Genomic DNA, 17,242 nt, shown 5'->3' with positions numbered 1-17,242 from the left:
GAAACGTTTACAGTGCACTGAAGCTGGATGTTCAGCTGCAAAGCAAACAAAGCATGAAAAATCGGCAAAAAAGGCATCAGTTTTTTGAGATGTTAAAGCGATTTTGTTAATTGATTATCTGGAAAAAGGTAAAACAATTAACTCTGAATATTATTGTAACCTTTTGGATCAATTGGACGCAAAAATTCGTAAAAAAAGACCTGGTTTGCAGCACAAACAAATCATTTTTCACCAAGATAACGCACCTGCTCACAAAAGTGTTTTGTCAATGTCTAAATTCAATGAATTGAAGTACAAATTGCTTGATCATCCACCGTATTCGCCAGATTTGGCCCAGCGACTTCTGTCTGTTCCGAAACCTGAAACAATCCCTCCGTGGAAAGCATTTTTTGTCGAATGAAGAAACTATAGCAGCCGTAGAGGCATATTTCGCAGACCTTCCAGAAACACACTTCCGCGATGGAATAAAATTATTGGAGAGCTATTGGGCCAAGTGTATTGAAGTTAATGGAAACTATATTGAAGAATAAAATCATTTGTAGAATTAGGTATTCTTTATTTCAGTTTCGCTCCGCGTACTTTTCACGCAACCTGTATATACATATATATATATATATAGAGTCCGGGATCTTATGGAAATGAAAAACAGTAAAGGTTAATTAGATCAATTAGAAAGAAAAGTCAAGTACCATTCTGCAAAAATCGCAATAGTTATAAAGTTATTAATGATTGAAAATGACCACATCTGGAGATTCTTTTAATGGATAACTTGAAAATTTGCGTATTTATTTGCAAAATGGTAAAAGACGTTTTTGGTCAGAATGACTGCTATTGTTATATGGCGGCTATTGTATCTAGTGATAGATATGAGTATATTGAACTTTTTGAGGAGGGAATGTGATATCGATTTTCCCCAGCTCCCCCACTCTGGCCCGGCTGGTAGACACTGCAGGGGGCTTTTAGCCGGTAAGAGTCCGATATAACTCTCTCCTACTCAAGAAGGCAGAGATATCCATGAAAATTTCCCGCGTGAACAAAAAGGAAAAGTACATTGAACTTTGAAGTCTGAATCTTGGATCTGTTGCTACGCACAATAGCCGTCATATAATTGTCGTTAGGTCATTCTGATCAAAACGGTCTTTTACCATTTTGTAAATAAGTACGCAAATTTTCACGTTATCAATTAAAAAAGACATGGCCATTATCAATTATTATATTATTATATAATAATAACTTAATAACCATTGCGATTTTTGCAAAATCGTACTTGACTTTTCTTTTCATTTTGATCCGATTAATCTTCAAATTTTTCATTTTCATAAGATTCCAAACATTCTATATATATATATCCCACACAGCACTGCAATATTGCAGCAATATTGAAGCAATATTATAATATCGTAGCAATATTACAAAATCACAAGATTATTATATAATATTCCAGCAATATTATCACAATATTACAGAGTGATATATCAGATTACAATATCACTGGAATATTATTGCAATGTTACAATGTGACTATCGTATGGCAACATAGTGACAATATTACAACAATATTGCGAGATGATAAATCTCATTGCAATATCACAGGAATATTGCCGCTATATTCCAGCATGATAGACCGCTACGTAATATTTCTGAATATCGCAGTAATACTTCAATGTGATATATCAATCTACAATATCGCAGGAATATTATAACAATGTTGCGGAGTGATATATCAGGTTACAATATCACTGGAATATTACTGCAATGTTACAATATGACTATCGTATGGCAACATAGTGACAATATTACAACAATATTGCGAGATGCTAAATCTCATTGCAATATCACAGGAATATTGCCGCTATATTCCAGCATAACAGACCGCCACGTAATATTTCTGATTATCGCCGTAATACTGCAGTGTGAAACAATTTATATACAGGGTGTCCCATTTTAATGTCACATCACAAATATCTCAGAAACATTGCGTTAAATAAAAAAGTATTTCAGACAAAAGTTGTTTGGCTTGAAGGAAGACAAGAAAGCGATAGCATTTTGTTTATAAATGGCGCCACTTTTGAGATATTCACTGACAATCAATTTTCATAAATGGAAATCTGAATTTTTTATTATATTTTCTTTTTCTATCAATTAATTTGAACAATTTTTGTCTGAAACATTTTTTTATTTGGTTAATATTTTTTGAGATATTTAAGGAAAACTTGGTAACTTTTTCAACATTTAACTTACGATATCTCGCTAACTATTCGTCGAAAGAAAAAATAGTATCAGACTTTTTTACTTTACTTACTATCAAGAATATATTATTATAATAGTGCCCTAACTTTTGTTAACTTATCGACCTTTGGAAATTTCAAAATTATTAAATTAACAAAAGTTAGGGCACTATTAATATATTCTTGATATTAAATAAAGTAAAAAAGTATAATACTATTTTTTCTGTCGACGAATAGTTAGCGAGATATCGTAAGATAAATGTTGGAAAAGTTACTAAGTTTTCCTTAAATATTTCAAAAAATATTAAGCAAATAAAAAATGTTTCAGACAAAAGTTGTTCAAATTAATTGGTAGAAAAAGAAGATATAATAAAAAGTTGGAATTTTCATTTATAAAAATTGATGGTCAGTGAATATCTTGAAAGTGGCGCCATCTATTAACAAAATGCTATCGCTATCTTATGTCCCCCTTCAAGTCAAACAACTTTTGTCTGAAACATTTTTTTATTTAATGCAGTGTTTCTAAAGCGTTGTCTACAATGGCCGTAAGCAATAAGAAGAAAGCGTGAACAGTAAGAAATGGGCCAACCATAGTTGGTTATTTTTGTCATAATCGACTGTGATTGGTTTATTTCTTACCGCTTACGCTTACTTCTTACTGCTTACTGCCATTGTAGACCACGCTTGAGATATTTTTGCGAGATTTATGCCTAGGACATTAAGTATTTTTGCAATATTGCTGTGATATTTATGCAATATTTCAGTAATATTCCTGCAATATTGCAGCAACATTTAAGAAATATTGTAGCAACATTCCTGCACGATTGCAATAATATTTCGGCAATATTTTGCAATTTTTCTGCAGTATTGTGGCTATATTTCATAGGTATTCCTGCAAGATTGTGGCGATATTTCAACAACATTGTGGCAATAGTCCTGTGATATTGTGACAATATTCCTACAACATCATAACAATATTCCCGCAATATTTCTGCGAGACTTATGCCTTGGACATTAAATATTTCTGCAATATTGTTGTCATATTTATGCAATATTTTAGTAATATTCCTGCAACATTTCTGTAATATTCCTGCAATATTGCGGATATATATATATATAACATTGATATAAAGACAAAATAATGATACAAGATATGATTACAAAATTGATATTTATCTAACATACTAGTTAGATAATATACTAATTACGAGGTACTCGTACGTATCTCGATATTAATATCGATATCATTTTTATCGATATAAAACTTTAGTTTGTAGACAAAGCTTTCTCTTCTGTCCAAAAAGCTGAAAAATCAGAGACAATTGTTAAGCAATGACACAGTAATTAAAGATAAAAAATATGTAAGTCAGCTTAAGTATTTAATTGTCTATAATGTAAATGCGAGTTCATTCACACAATCGCAGAAAATTTCGAATCTCCATTACTTGACTCCGATTTTCTCATTCCTTGCTGTCATTTGATATTTATCCTAAGAAACAGTTGAAAAATTGAAGCCGTATTTGAAATTTACAATGTTCCCCTCATTGCATAATATACAGTCTATAAAGTAAGAGCGTGTACGGCATAAATGGCAGTTGGCTTCAAATATCGTCCTAGTTTTTTGTGAGCCGATAGATGAAATCTTTATCGTGAATGCTTTGTCACAAAAGATTCAGTTGGCGTCGAACTCTAACCTGAGAAACATGTTAACCGCCATGAGTGCCGCATACGCATCGCGCTACGAGCCTGTGTTTTTTTGTTCCCACCTCAAAGGACCAAAAATGTCATATGCAGTGGCTGCTAAATACATGGGAAAGTCAAAATCGTTCGTCGCTAAATGGGTTCAGGAATATAAGAAGATTAAAAATGCCGATTATTTGCCAGAACGTGACTCGATAGGCAAAGTGACGCCGAATATGGAAAAAAAATTGTGAATTTGTTTAAGCGCAACCCGACCTTAATGCTTAAAATTTATGAGAAGTGTTTGTTGCCGATTGCTGACCGATGCTTCATAAAAAGAAACGAGGACTGGATCTTACAAGAAGACAACGACCCAAAACACCGGAGCAAGCTTTGCACCGAGTGGAAAGAGTAGTCTGGCATCGTCACACTTGATTGGCCATCGCAGTCGCCAGATGCAAATCCCATTGAAAATGTGTGGGCATATCTCAAGCAGAAGCTTCGAGGAAAAAGAGTGTGCACTTTGAAGCAACTGACACGACAAATTCGTCTCATTTGGAGGTCTTTACCGAACGAATACGCAGTCAACTTAGTGGAAAGTATGCTTTGGAGATGCCAGGCAATTATCAATGCCGGTGGTGACTGGACTCATTATTAATGGTATAGCATTTTTCTGTTCATGGAGTACAACAAATCCATGTACTTAAAAATCATTAAAAATAAATTTTTCTATACATTAACCCGTGCACACTCTTACTTTACAGACTGTACCTCTCATTGATGATTGGTCTTTCGTTAATATCGCAAAATTTCATGTGATTATTTTACAAAATAGTAAAGAAATTTTTGTTTAGTTTGACACAATCTACCTGCACGCAATGGAATTGCTTCAAATTTTTAGACACCCTGTATTTCACGCTTATTCTATTCATTTCAGATTTGCTTTTATTCCTTCCCGATTTGCATAGGTCGAGATCCCTATTTACGCGCTATTTTGTAAAATATGACAAGACGTACTCTCTAAGGTGTGAGGATTCAAGAAAAATGCATTGAAAATCGTAATGTAAAAGGGTAGAGAACCGGGAAGTCAATTAATTGCGAAAAGCCTTTTAAATAAATGGTAATTAAAGTATTCCTATATCATTCAAAACAAATTATACTATTCTAGCATTACTCCAATAATATTACATGCAATATTTGTTGCCTCGAGCATCGAGCATTTATCAATTTTCTTTTCATAAATTAGTAAAATTCTTATTATCTTTATTTACTGACGCATATTTTACATCGTATTTTCTGTATATTTTAGTTTTTGCAATCATGAGAATCTTAAATAAGCGGTGCAGGAAACTTCCATTGCTAGTGGTAACATTTTAAAATAGATATACTTAACTTGATATACAATTGGTATTATTTATAATATTATTTATAATATTTGCTACTATTATTGATAAAATTATTTTATCGCACTAAAATTTACACATTTGCACATATATATGTATAGGAATATATATGTGCGAGATCACTTGTTTGCACTATTAATAAAACCATATCTACATAGAGTAACAGAATGTTTCTAAAGTAAAATAATTGAAATTAATAAACGTTAATTAAAATTAAAATAACATTATGAAGGGTATATGTCTTATCATATGATGTCATAATATCCATATTTGTGTTTGTTACGTCAGCATTTGCGAGCTTATCGCAACTCTAGTCTGCGAACGTATATTATCAGATGGAATACTCAATTACTTCCATTCGCATATGTTAACTGACTAGATGCGTTAGACGGGTGGGAACGATTGTATATAATCCACTAAAATACTTCGTCGTTTCAAAGTAAGCGCCATTTATTCTTGGAAGACTCGAGACTTCAAGTCGTAAAGTTGAAAGGAAAGTTTATCGAACCAACAGAACGACATTTCAGTTATTCCAAAAATAAGCAGTGTCTTTAGCAACAACAACGAACTATGTCAAAGGTTAAGAATCTCGCTGAATTCTCAGCCAAAGAATTAAATAAATTTTTCTCATCTTTTGATACAGTATTTTCCGACATCGATGGTGAGTGACTCTTCATAATGTAATTTTTCTTTTCGAGATAGTGCAGACACAATCAGCAAAAGGATAGATATTAATTATCAGACAGATATTAGATTTATGTCGCGCTTTCAAGCGCGAAGGTTCGACTGATAACGTATTAATACGCAATATAATCTAATGCAATGTTAAGCAACCGATTTCATTTTTAAGTGTTCTTCTATTGCTTGTTTATATTTAACTAATTGTAATAATATGTAAATATTATTGTGACATTAGTATCAGGTGATTAATATTACGTTATCGTGACACTCTAAGTTTTAATTAATAAAATATTATTCAAGATAAATAACATAAGCCTTACAAAAATTAATGTAAGTGAATCTTACAGATTTTTGAATGCTGAAAATAAATCTGTCCTTCAAATGACTTTATCACGTCAAGTTTTGAAGTGGTGAATGATTGAGACTCAAAGAAATCGTAATTTTGGTCAGTTTTGGCCATAAATTGTTAAATTTATATACGATACTGAAATTAGTATAGATAATTCTTATAAATTTTTGAATGTTGAAGACAAATGTTTCCTCCAAATTAACCAACATGTCAAGCTCTTTAATAACTATTAACTGCAATCCCAAAAACCGTAATTTTGGTCATTTTTAATCGTCTATAAATTATTAAATCTACGTGAACAGAAATTAGTGTAATTTTTGATAGATTTTTTGATGTTGAATACTAGTTCATAGTCTAAATTATTTAATCATATTTTTTTACTAATCTAAAACCTCAAAATATATTACTGTTAAATAATCTGAGCTACAAATCCGTGTTCAACATTATTTAAAATATTATATGATATACAGGGTGTTTGATAGCTGATCATGCAGACGAAAGTTGGAGATAGATTGGGTGTAGCCGAGAAGAAAAGTCATGTACCATAATGTCAAATTGGCAATAGTTACCGAGTTATTAATTAAAACATGTGAGCCAACGAGCGCGTAGAGAGCGGAGAGCGGCCGCAGTAAACACGTAGACATTTGATACAGGCGGAGTCAGTGAGTAGCGGTAGACAAGCGCGCGCGGCGAGGGGCAACGTAAGCGACAAGAGGCGATCGCGCGCGACGAGGAGCGAGCGAGCTTTTTCTTTACAGCTTTTTCTTTATAGCTCGCTCGCTCCTCGTCGTTCGCGCTCGTTCGCTCTTCGTCGCGCTCGCTCGCCTCTTGTCGCTTGCGCTCGCTCGCTCCTCGTCGCGCGCGTTCGCCTCTTGTCGCTTACGTTGCCTCTCGCCGCGCGCGCTCGCCTACCGCCACTCGCTGACTCCGCCTGTATCAAATGTCTACGTGCTTACTGCGGCCGCCCTCCGCTCTCTACGCGCTCGTTGGCTCACATGTTTTAATTAATAACTCGGTAACTATTGCCAATTTGACATTATGGTACATGACTTTTCTTCTCGGCTACACCCAATCTATCTCCAATTTTCGTCTGCATGATCAGCTATCAAACACCCTGTATATACTCTGCATGGATGTGCATATAAAATATATCAATTTGTGTAAATAATATATGATGATGATGTGCACATGAATAAGGACCAGACGAAAATTCAGTGTTTATGAAAATAATTCCTTTCTTATTCTGAACAAAATTATTTATTTAAACATTACTATTTTAAAACTTGGTTGAGATATTTGAATGCAATTGACTGAATGAAAACTTTCTACAAAATTTTTTCTGTTTCTACAATCAAAATTTTGTCTAATCTCATAATAAAAATTCAAGTACATAAGCTAAGCTTGTACAAAAAAATGTTCTTTAATATTTTGCAAATAATCATAATAATTAATGAGATATTAATTAAATAAAGTTACTCTGGCAGAAATAAATAGTACAATACAAAACAATGTAAGTGAGAATAAAAGTGATGAAAGTGTTAATTTTTTACTTTGTTTCGAGAGAGTTTAATATTTTTGTGTTATTATTTTCATTTCTTTTTTCATATTTTTGTGCACTTTTACCGCACTGACCATCACTCTTCATTCTTTTTTCACAAGATGAAAGTATCAGTGAATTTTTATTTCATCCATAAAAGACACATTTTCTATATTCTTTATCCCTTTATAATGTTCTCATTGTCGAAATTGCAATACGTTTTTTTAACCGTTATATCTTTTAAAAAATACTATATTTTATTCAAAAAATACTATATTTTCGTCATTCTCTGTTGTACGTTCTTGCTTACATGTTACAAAGAGTTCCTCAGTTTTTCATAACCCTTTATTCTTAAAATTACCGCGTTAAATTTTATTCTCAGATCTCTTCAATTATTTAATGCACTTTTTATCTAATATTACTCTCATTGTATTTTACTGTAATTCCTTATAAATATCGCATATGCACTTGCAATATTCTCTGTTATTCTTTATCGCGCCTTCTTTCAATTCCCTTTTTTGCATTTTTTCATTTCCATATCAGGCAAAAATGAATATATGTGATGCAATGTAAAATCTTATTTGTCAAATTGCTATAATTAATAATTATTATAATTGTTACACAGTGTAACAAAATAATACAAGATTTGTACATTTAATTTAATGAATTTCACTTGCACACGATATGAAGAGTCACATCAGCAATTATTTTATCTCAGAAGAATGTAAAATGAATCAAATAATCAATGCTCTCAATCTTTCAGGAGTCATAGTAAACTTATTTAGCACACCCATCAAAGGTGCTTTAGAATCTTTAACAAAATTAAGTAAATTGGGAAAAAATGTGTATCTGGTAACAAATAATACCTTATATGAAGCGGAACACTATGCGAAAAAATTTCAATGTAGCGGATTTGAGATAAGTCCGGTAAGTATCTCTGTTACGATTGATTAATTTTATTTTATAAGAAATTATTATCAGATTGGTGCAAGATTGGTGGTTTTTTAATTAAATTTTGACTTACTTAATATTTCAAAAAGTGTCATGATTATTCTGTTACGTCATATGCACAGCAAAGAAAATCTGCTATATCTTATTTTTGTGACATATGTATTTTTATGGATTCGTGCAAGCATAATGTACACACACGCACACACACATTTTTTTTATAACGGTGGGGAAATCCATCATGAATACCCCCGCCCCTTGGGGAGGACGGGGGTTATGCCGGACTACCACCGGCTGAAACTCCACCGGGGTGCCTACCGATCGGACCGAAGTAGGGAGAGTCAGGGGAACTACATCTGCATTCCCTCCCCGACACCCCGGCCCCGGAACTCTAAGAGAGCCCTTCGCATAAGTACCGCACCCTCTCCCACAAAGGGAGTCTAGGGCGCGGTGCTCCGACCAGTTGCCCAGCCGGGTTGGCGTCCCGGTCTAAATTAGCAGGGAGGGGGACACCCGCCCTCCTCGCCACCGCCTTCACCCTTCCCTACTGGGTAGGAGAGGCAAGGGAATGGAGCCATGCCCCAGCCCGGTCTCAACTCCCCCTCTCCCTTCCCTTACCGACGCTCGCTGTGGGTGGGAGGATTCAACCCCCCCTCTCACCCACTCCCGCCGCGCTGCCGAAGGCGGGCCCGAGGCGGTCAAGGGAGCCTCCAAGAAATCGGAGGCCGCTCCTCGGCCGGCGCCACCTCGGGCCTGCTCCCCACGCCTGGGGAGCGCTGCTCCCGTCGTTCCCTGCGACACGCTGTTGGGCGGCACTCCCACTCGGCGGCCTCCTTGCGGGACATCACATCCCGACAAAAAGAGGCCGCCACTCCCCATACGTCTTCGCTCCGAGTGAGTCCCAGATGCGCACAGAATAAAACGGACACAGCACGTTGAATGAAACAGACACAGTGACAAACAGACACAGTAAGAAAAGGACACAGTAACAAACGGACACAGTAAGAAACGGCCACATGGTGGTTGCAATCGGACACAGTGACAATCGGACACAGTAGGAAACGGACACACGGTGGTTGCAATCGGACACAGTGAGAAACGGACACAGTAAGAAACGGACACAGTGAGAATCGAACACAGTAAAAATTGGACACAGTATCAAATGGACACAGTAGGAAACGGACACATCGTGGTTGCAATCGGACACAGTAAGAAACGGACACAGTGACATTCGGACACAGTAATAAACGGACAAGGTAGGAAACGGACATACGGTGGTTGCAAACGGACACAGTGAGAAACGAACACAGTAAGAAACGGACACAGTGACATTCGGACGCAGTAACAAACGGATACAGTAGGAAACGGACACACGGTGGTTGCAATCGGACACAGTGAGAAAAGGACACAGTAAGAAACGGACACAATGACAATCGGATACAGTAACAAACGGACACAGTAGGAAACGGACACACGGTGGTTGGAATCGGACACAGTGAGAAACGGACACAGTGAGAAATGGACACAGTAAGAAACGGACATAGTGATAATCGGACACAGTAACAAACGGACACAGTAAGAAACGGACACAGTGAGAATCGGACACAGAAAAATGGACACAACATGAAACGGACACAGCAGGAAACGGACACACTGTGGTTGCAATCGGAGACAGTAAGAAACGGACACAGGAAGAAACGGACGCAATGACAATCGGACACAGTAACAAACGGACACAATAGAAAACGGACACAGTAGGAAACGGAAAAAAGTGAAGAAAAAGTAAAATCTGATCGTACGTGCATTATTTATGTGTATTATTGCTGAATCGACTCATCTTTTCATATTGTGCGGTCACTTCTGCACTTGTGCAGATTGTTCTAGTTAAATCATGCGGGATAGTGATGATGTTAAAACTTGTTCAATTTGCAAAGCACAAATTTCATCGGTGTACAAAATATATATGCCATAAACATGTCTTACTTTTATTTGAAGAGTATAAAAACATTTAGAATTGTCAGCATCTTTTTTAATACATATTCTTTATGACGTTTATCGCACACATTCTAAGACAGTAGATTTGTTGCCAATATAACAGTATTATATATGTTAAGCATTACGTACTGAAATGTGTTGTAGACTAAGGCTGTATGCAAGATTAGGTTGAAAGTATTTACTGCTAATTTCTCACAATACTTTAAGGTGAATTATATAAAAATTACTTATATGCTAATATTCAAAGTTATTTTCTTTAATAATATATATTATAAACATTTCCGAAACAATGTGTGTTACATAATTACATAACAATTATATAACAAGCCAACAAAAGAACAGTAGGAAGCACGCATACTAAAATATAACGTATATCTTAAAATATATATGGTTATTTTTATCTGCAACGACTGCAAGGTTGACGTGCTTTCCGTTTTCGTGTAATCTGGAACATTATGTAAATGTTTCAATGTGTAAGTATTATATCTGTCGATAATGAGTAACGTTTCAATGTATACTTACTTTTGATGGAATAGTGTTTTCAATAAACGCTAATAGTTGCTGACTATTCTTAATATATTTTTCGCAGTCTTGACGTGTGAGCTTTATTAGAGTAATTTTAGGTTCTAATAGATTTATTGGGATATCTTCGAGATCTATAGTAAGAGATCTATAGTAACTTGTATTTTTTCTTCACAATTTTTTCCAGTATTGTCTATCAAAGATATATTTGGAATATTTTCGTTTCCTGAAGCGCGATAAGGCAAATTAATAAGAATGTAAGTCAGACATACATAATACAGTTAATACTAACTTTGCATATTTATATGTTGTTCATAACAAACAGTTTCAGGTAGTCCGACAAATAATTCCTCTTCATAATTCTTGTCATTTTTATTTTGCAAAGATATGTCTAATACATTTTCCTTCTCTAGAGCATGATAAAGATAGTTATCTTTTTAAAAAATAATTGTTAGTAAAATATAAAAATTATTGTTAATACTAACTTTGCATATTTACGTGTTCTTGATGTAGAATGTTTTTAGATATTCCGATAAATATTCGCAAAAATTATTCAATGGGTAACTTTGAAAAATATTTTAGTATAACGTTATATATATATATATATGTGTGTGTGTGTGTGTGTGCTTGTGTGTTCAACTAATGTTAGAGAATAATTCTTTTTTGACGGGGCCTGATATTCATCTTATACAGGATGCTAAATTTCAAACGTAACAGATAAAAAATTTTGAAAACTATGAAGGATATTGAACAAACTAAAACACGTTTTCCATGATTTCGAAGGGGAAAGAGAATGGCATTATCAGTTTTTTATTTGGAGGGCATTTTCAAGGTCAGTTGAAGGTCAACTTAATTTTTTTAAATAGAAAGTCCAATTTTTTATTATATCTTCTTTTTATACCAGTTAATTTTAACAACTTTTGTCTGAAACATTTCTTTATTTGCCTAATATTTTTTTAAATATTTGAGGGAAACTTTTTGAGGTAACTTTTTCAACACTTAACTTACGATATCTCGTTAACTATTCATCGAAAGAACAAATAGTATTAGACTTTTGTACTTTATTTACTATCAAGAATATAATACTATAATAGTGCTCTAACTTTTGTTAATTTAATAATTTGAAATTACCAAAGGTCGATAAGTTACCAAAAGTTAGGGCACTATTATAGTATTATATTCTTGATAGTAAATAAAGTACAAAAGTCTAATACTATTTGTTCTTTCGATGAATAGTTAACGAGATATCGTAAGTTAAATGTTGAAAAAGTTACCTCAAAAAGTTTCCCTCAAATATTTAAAAAAATATTAGGCAAATAAAGAAATGTTTCAGACAAAAGTTGTTAAAATTAACTGGTATAAAAAGAAGATATAATAAAAAATTGGACTTTCTATTTAAAAAAATTAAGTTGACCTTCAACTGACCTTGAAAATGCCCTCCAAATAAAAAACTGATAATGCCATTCTCTTTCCCCTTCGAAATCATGGAAAACGTGTTTTAATTTGTTCAATATCCTTCATAGTTTTCAAAATTTTTTATCTGTTACGTTTGAAATTTAGCATCCTGTATAAGATGAATATCAGGCCCCGTCAAAAAAGAATTATTCTCTAACATTAGTTGAACACACAAGCACACACACACACACACACATATATATATATATATATAACGTTATACTAAAATATTTTTCAAAGTTACCCATTGAACAATTTTTGCAAATATTTATCGGAATATCTAAAAACATTCTACATCAAGAACACGTAAATATGCAAAGTTAGTATTAACAATAATTTTTATATTTTACTAACAATTATTTTTTAAAAAGATAACTATCTTTATCATGCTCTAGAGAAGGAAAATGTATTAGACATATCTTTGCAAAATAAAAATGACAAGAATTATGAAGAGGAATTATTTGTCGGACTACCTGAAACTGTTTGTTATGAACAACATATAAATATGCAAAGTTAGTATTAACTGTATTATGTATGTCTGACTTACATTCTTATTAATTTGCCTTATCGCGCTTCAGGAAACGAAAATATTCCAAATATATCTTTGATAGACAATACTGGAAAAAATTGTGAAGAAAAAATACAAGTTACTATAGATCTCTTACTATAGATCTCAAAGATATCCCAATAAATCTATTAGGACCTAGAATTACTCTAATAAAGCTCACACGTCAAGACTGCGAAAAATATATTAAGAATAGTCAGCAACTATTAGCGTTTATTGAAAACACTATTCCATCAAAAGTAAGTATACATTGAAACGTTACTCATTATCGACAGATATAATACTTACACATTGAAACATTTACATAATGTTCCAGATTACACGAAAACGGAAAGCACGTCAACCTTGCAGTCGTTGCAGATAAAAATAACCATATATATTTTAAGATATACGTTATATTTTAGTATGCGTGCTTCCTACTGTTCTTTTGTTGGCTTGTTATATAATTGTTATGTAATTATGTAACACACATTGTTTCGGAAATGTTTATAATATATATTATTAAAGAAAATAACTTTGAATATTAGCATATAAGTAATTTTTATATAATTCACCTTAAAGTATTGTGAGAAATTAGCAGTAAATACTTTCAACCTAATCTTGCATACAGCCTTAGTCTACAACACATTTCAGTACGTAATGCTTAACATATATAATACTGTTATATTGGCAACAAATCTACTGTCTTAGAATGTGTGCGATAAACGTCATAAAGAATATGTATTAAAAAAGATGCTGACAATTCTAAATGTTTTATACTCTTCAAATAAAAGTAAGACATGTTTATGGCATATATATTTTGTACACCGATGAAATTTGTGCTTTGCAAATTGAACAAGTTTTAACATCATCACTATCCCGCATGATTTAACTAGAACAATCTGCACAAGTGCAGAAGTGACCGCACAATATGAAAAGATGAGTCGATTCAGCAATAATACACATAAATAATGCACGTACGATCAGATTTTACTTTTTCTTCACTTTTTTCCGTTGCCTACTGTGTCCGTTTTCTATTGTGTCCGTTTGTTACTGTGTCCGATTGTCATTGCGTCCGTTTCTTCCTGTGTCCGTTTCTTACTGTCTCCGATTGCAACCACAGTGTGTCCGTTTCCTGCTGTGTCCGTTTCATGTTGTGTCCATTTTTCTGTGTCCGATTCTCACTGTGTCCGTTTCTTACTGTGTCCGTTTCTCACTGTGTCCGATTGCAACCACCGTGTGTCCGTTTCCTACTGTGTCTGTTTGTTACTGTGTCCGAATGTCACTGTATCCGTTTCTTACTGTGTCCGTTTCTCACTGTGTCCGTTTCTCACTGTGTCCGATTGCAACCACCGTGTGTTCGTTTCCTACTGTGTCCGTTTGTTACTGTGTCCGATTGTCACTGTGTCCGATTGTCACTGTGTCCGTTTCTTACTGTGTCCTTTTCTCACTGTGTCCGATTGCAACCACCGTGTGTCCGTTCCTACTGTGTCCGTTTGTTACTGTGTCCGAATGTCACTGTGTCCATTTCTTACTGTGTCCGTTTCTCACTGTGTCCGTTTCTCACTGTGTCCGATTGCAACCACCGTGTGTCCGCTTCCTACTGTGACCGTTTGTTACTGTGTCCGAATGTCACTGTGTCCGTTTTTTACTGTGTCCGATTGCAACCACGATGTGTCCGTTTCCTATTGTATCCGTTTGATACTGTGTCCATTTTTTATTGTGTCCGATTCTCACTGTGTCCGATTCTCACTGTGTCCGTTTCCTACTGTGTCCGATTCTCACTGTGTCCTATTGCAACCACCATATGTCCGTTTCCTACTGTGTCCGTTTGTTACTGTGTCCGGTTGTCACTGTGTCCGTTTCTTACTGTGTCCTTTTCTTACTGTGTCCGTTTGTCACTGTGTCTGTTTCATTCAACCTGCTGTGTCCGTTTTATTCTGTGCACATCTGAGACGCTCCCCTCGCTCCCGCACATTGCTTTGAGCAAGCACGGGCGCGAGAGGACCCCCTTTTGACACCCCACTGCCCGGGCGAGGACACGGCGCTGCTTATCCCACGCTTGGCATTCCGCCAGGGTGTGCAGCACCGTTTCCTCCCGCGCCGGGCAGTGGTGACATTCCATGGTGGGCTCCCTTCCAATTTAGTGCAAATACCGACCGAAGCAACCATGCTCGGTCAGCACCTGCACCAGATGAAAGGTGAGTCCATGTCTCCTCTTGCCTGCCATTTTTGGTAGACAGGGGCGGACGGCTTCGGCCATTTGGAGCCCGAATCCTCGGGGGTCGGCCAGAATGGCCGACCACCGTCCCAGGATTCGGGCTCCAGCCTGAGATCTCAGGGCCCTCAGGCTTCTGGCTGATAAATCCTCCTCCTCCTCGCGGAGCTCCTTCACCCTTCAATAAAGGATGTGCCTTTCATTGGCTAGGAGCTCCACGGGGGGGGAGAGCCGGCCAGGGCCGTCGCCGCCCTATACGGAATGCTGAGGTACCCCCGGATCGCCTTCACGACTACCGACCGCATGGCTTGGCGCAAAAGCCTTTTGCCGCGGTCGGAGGCCATAAGCCGGGGCGCCCATATGGGCGTCCCGTAGATCGAGAGCACCACACCGATATAGAGGCGGCGAGCGTAGCCCCCCTGGGTCTTCATCAGGTCAGCCAGTGCCAGTCCTGCTTTTCGGACCCGGGGGGCCAGGCCCTTGAAATGGGCCACAAAATCTCACCGGCCGTCCAACGTCAGGCCTAGATACTTGATCGTGGGTTCGACGCAGACACGGACTCCGTCCACCAGGAACTGGGTCTCCGGCGGCGCCCCCCGACTGCCGTCATGAAAGAACATGGCTTCAGTCTTCTGGAGTGTCCACTTTCAGTCCCAGGTATTTGATGAAGCCCACCACCGACACCAGTGCCGCCTCCGCTCGGAGGTGGGCTTCTCCCCCCCCCCGACCGCCACTAACGTATCATCTGCATAGCAGACGTGGCAGCCAGGGGGAAGGGGAGAGCGAAGCACCCGGTCGAACGTGATGTCCCATAGCAGGGGGCCGAGAACCGACCCCTGCGGGACACCACGTCGACCCTGGACCCCGCCTCTCCCCGAGTAGGCGAGGTCCCTGCCTCCGAAGTAGGCCGATAGGATGCGCCGGAGATAGACGGGCACCCCGTGATATTCGAGAGCCCGTCCAATCTCCGGCCAGGGCAGGGTATTGAAATTATTAGTGATGTCCAAGAACACTGCTAACACCACCCCGCCCTCACCCTCCACGACCCCACGAGCCAGGACCCGGACGCGCTGGATGGCATCCAGCGCGTCCGGGTCCAGCGTGGATCGTCCGGGCCTGAATCCGTATTAGTGGTCGTGGAGGTTCAGCCCCTCCGAGGACAGATGCTGGACGAGGCGATCGGCAATGATACGCTCGAGCATCTTGTTCGCCTCGTCCAGCAGGCATATCGGCCTAAAAGTCGGCGCACTACCGGGCACTTTGCTATCTTTCGAGAGGAGGACCAGCTTGGCCCTCCTCCACTCTGGGGGGAATACCTTCTCTCTGAAGCACCCGTTGATCGTGTCCCGAGTGGCTGCGGACAAGCTTCCCTCGCCGAGGGCGAAAGCCCAGGCGCGGCCAGGAATATCATCGGGGCCAGGTGCTTTGCCTTTGGCCCCGAGTTTCTTCCTGGCCATGGTGAACTCCTCTGGGATGACCTCCAAGCCCTCTTCCCAGTCCCCCTCCCGCGTCTCAGGAGCAGGGATCTGGGGGAGGGTCCTCTTCCACTTTCGGAAAGAGAGTGTCCAGGAGCTCCTCGAGGGTCTGAGGGTCTAACAAGTAACACTACCCAAATAATACTCACCGATTTGAATGAAACTTAACATACTTATTAAACACCGAAAAATATTAAATATGTGTTT

General features: G+C 37.4%; 1 protein-coding gene across 2 annotated transcripts in view; it reads left to right on the top strand.

Annotated features, from left to right (window-relative positions):
* Positions 1-5,698: 5,698 nt before the first annotated feature.
* LOC105180516 (phosphoglycolate phosphatase 2) overlaps positions 5,699-17,242 on the top strand; it is a 33,887-nt gene continuing 22,343 nt past the window's right edge. For both annotated transcript variants that reach the window (XR_003113879.1, XM_025305040.1), the window contains exons 1-2: positions 5,699-5,972; positions 8,642-8,805. Coding sequence is in view for 1 of the 2 variants with exons in the window: in XM_025305040.1 (XP_025160825.1) it covers positions 5,882-5,972; positions 8,642-8,805 (255 nt within the window). In the remaining variant the exon portion in view is untranslated. The remainder of the gene's footprint in view (positions 5,973-8,641; positions 8,806-17,242) is intronic.

The sequence above is a fragment of the Harpegnathos saltator genome, unplaced genomic scaffold, assembly GCF_003227715.2.
Source record: "Harpegnathos saltator strain DR-91 unplaced genomic scaffold, Hsal_v8.6 scaffold67, whole genome shotgun sequence".
NCBI classification, from domain to species: Eukaryota; Metazoa; Arthropoda; class Insecta; order Hymenoptera; family Formicidae; genus Harpegnathos; species Harpegnathos saltator.
Note: the sequence above shows the minus strand (reverse complement) of the source record. Positions and strands in the feature narration are given on the sequence as shown.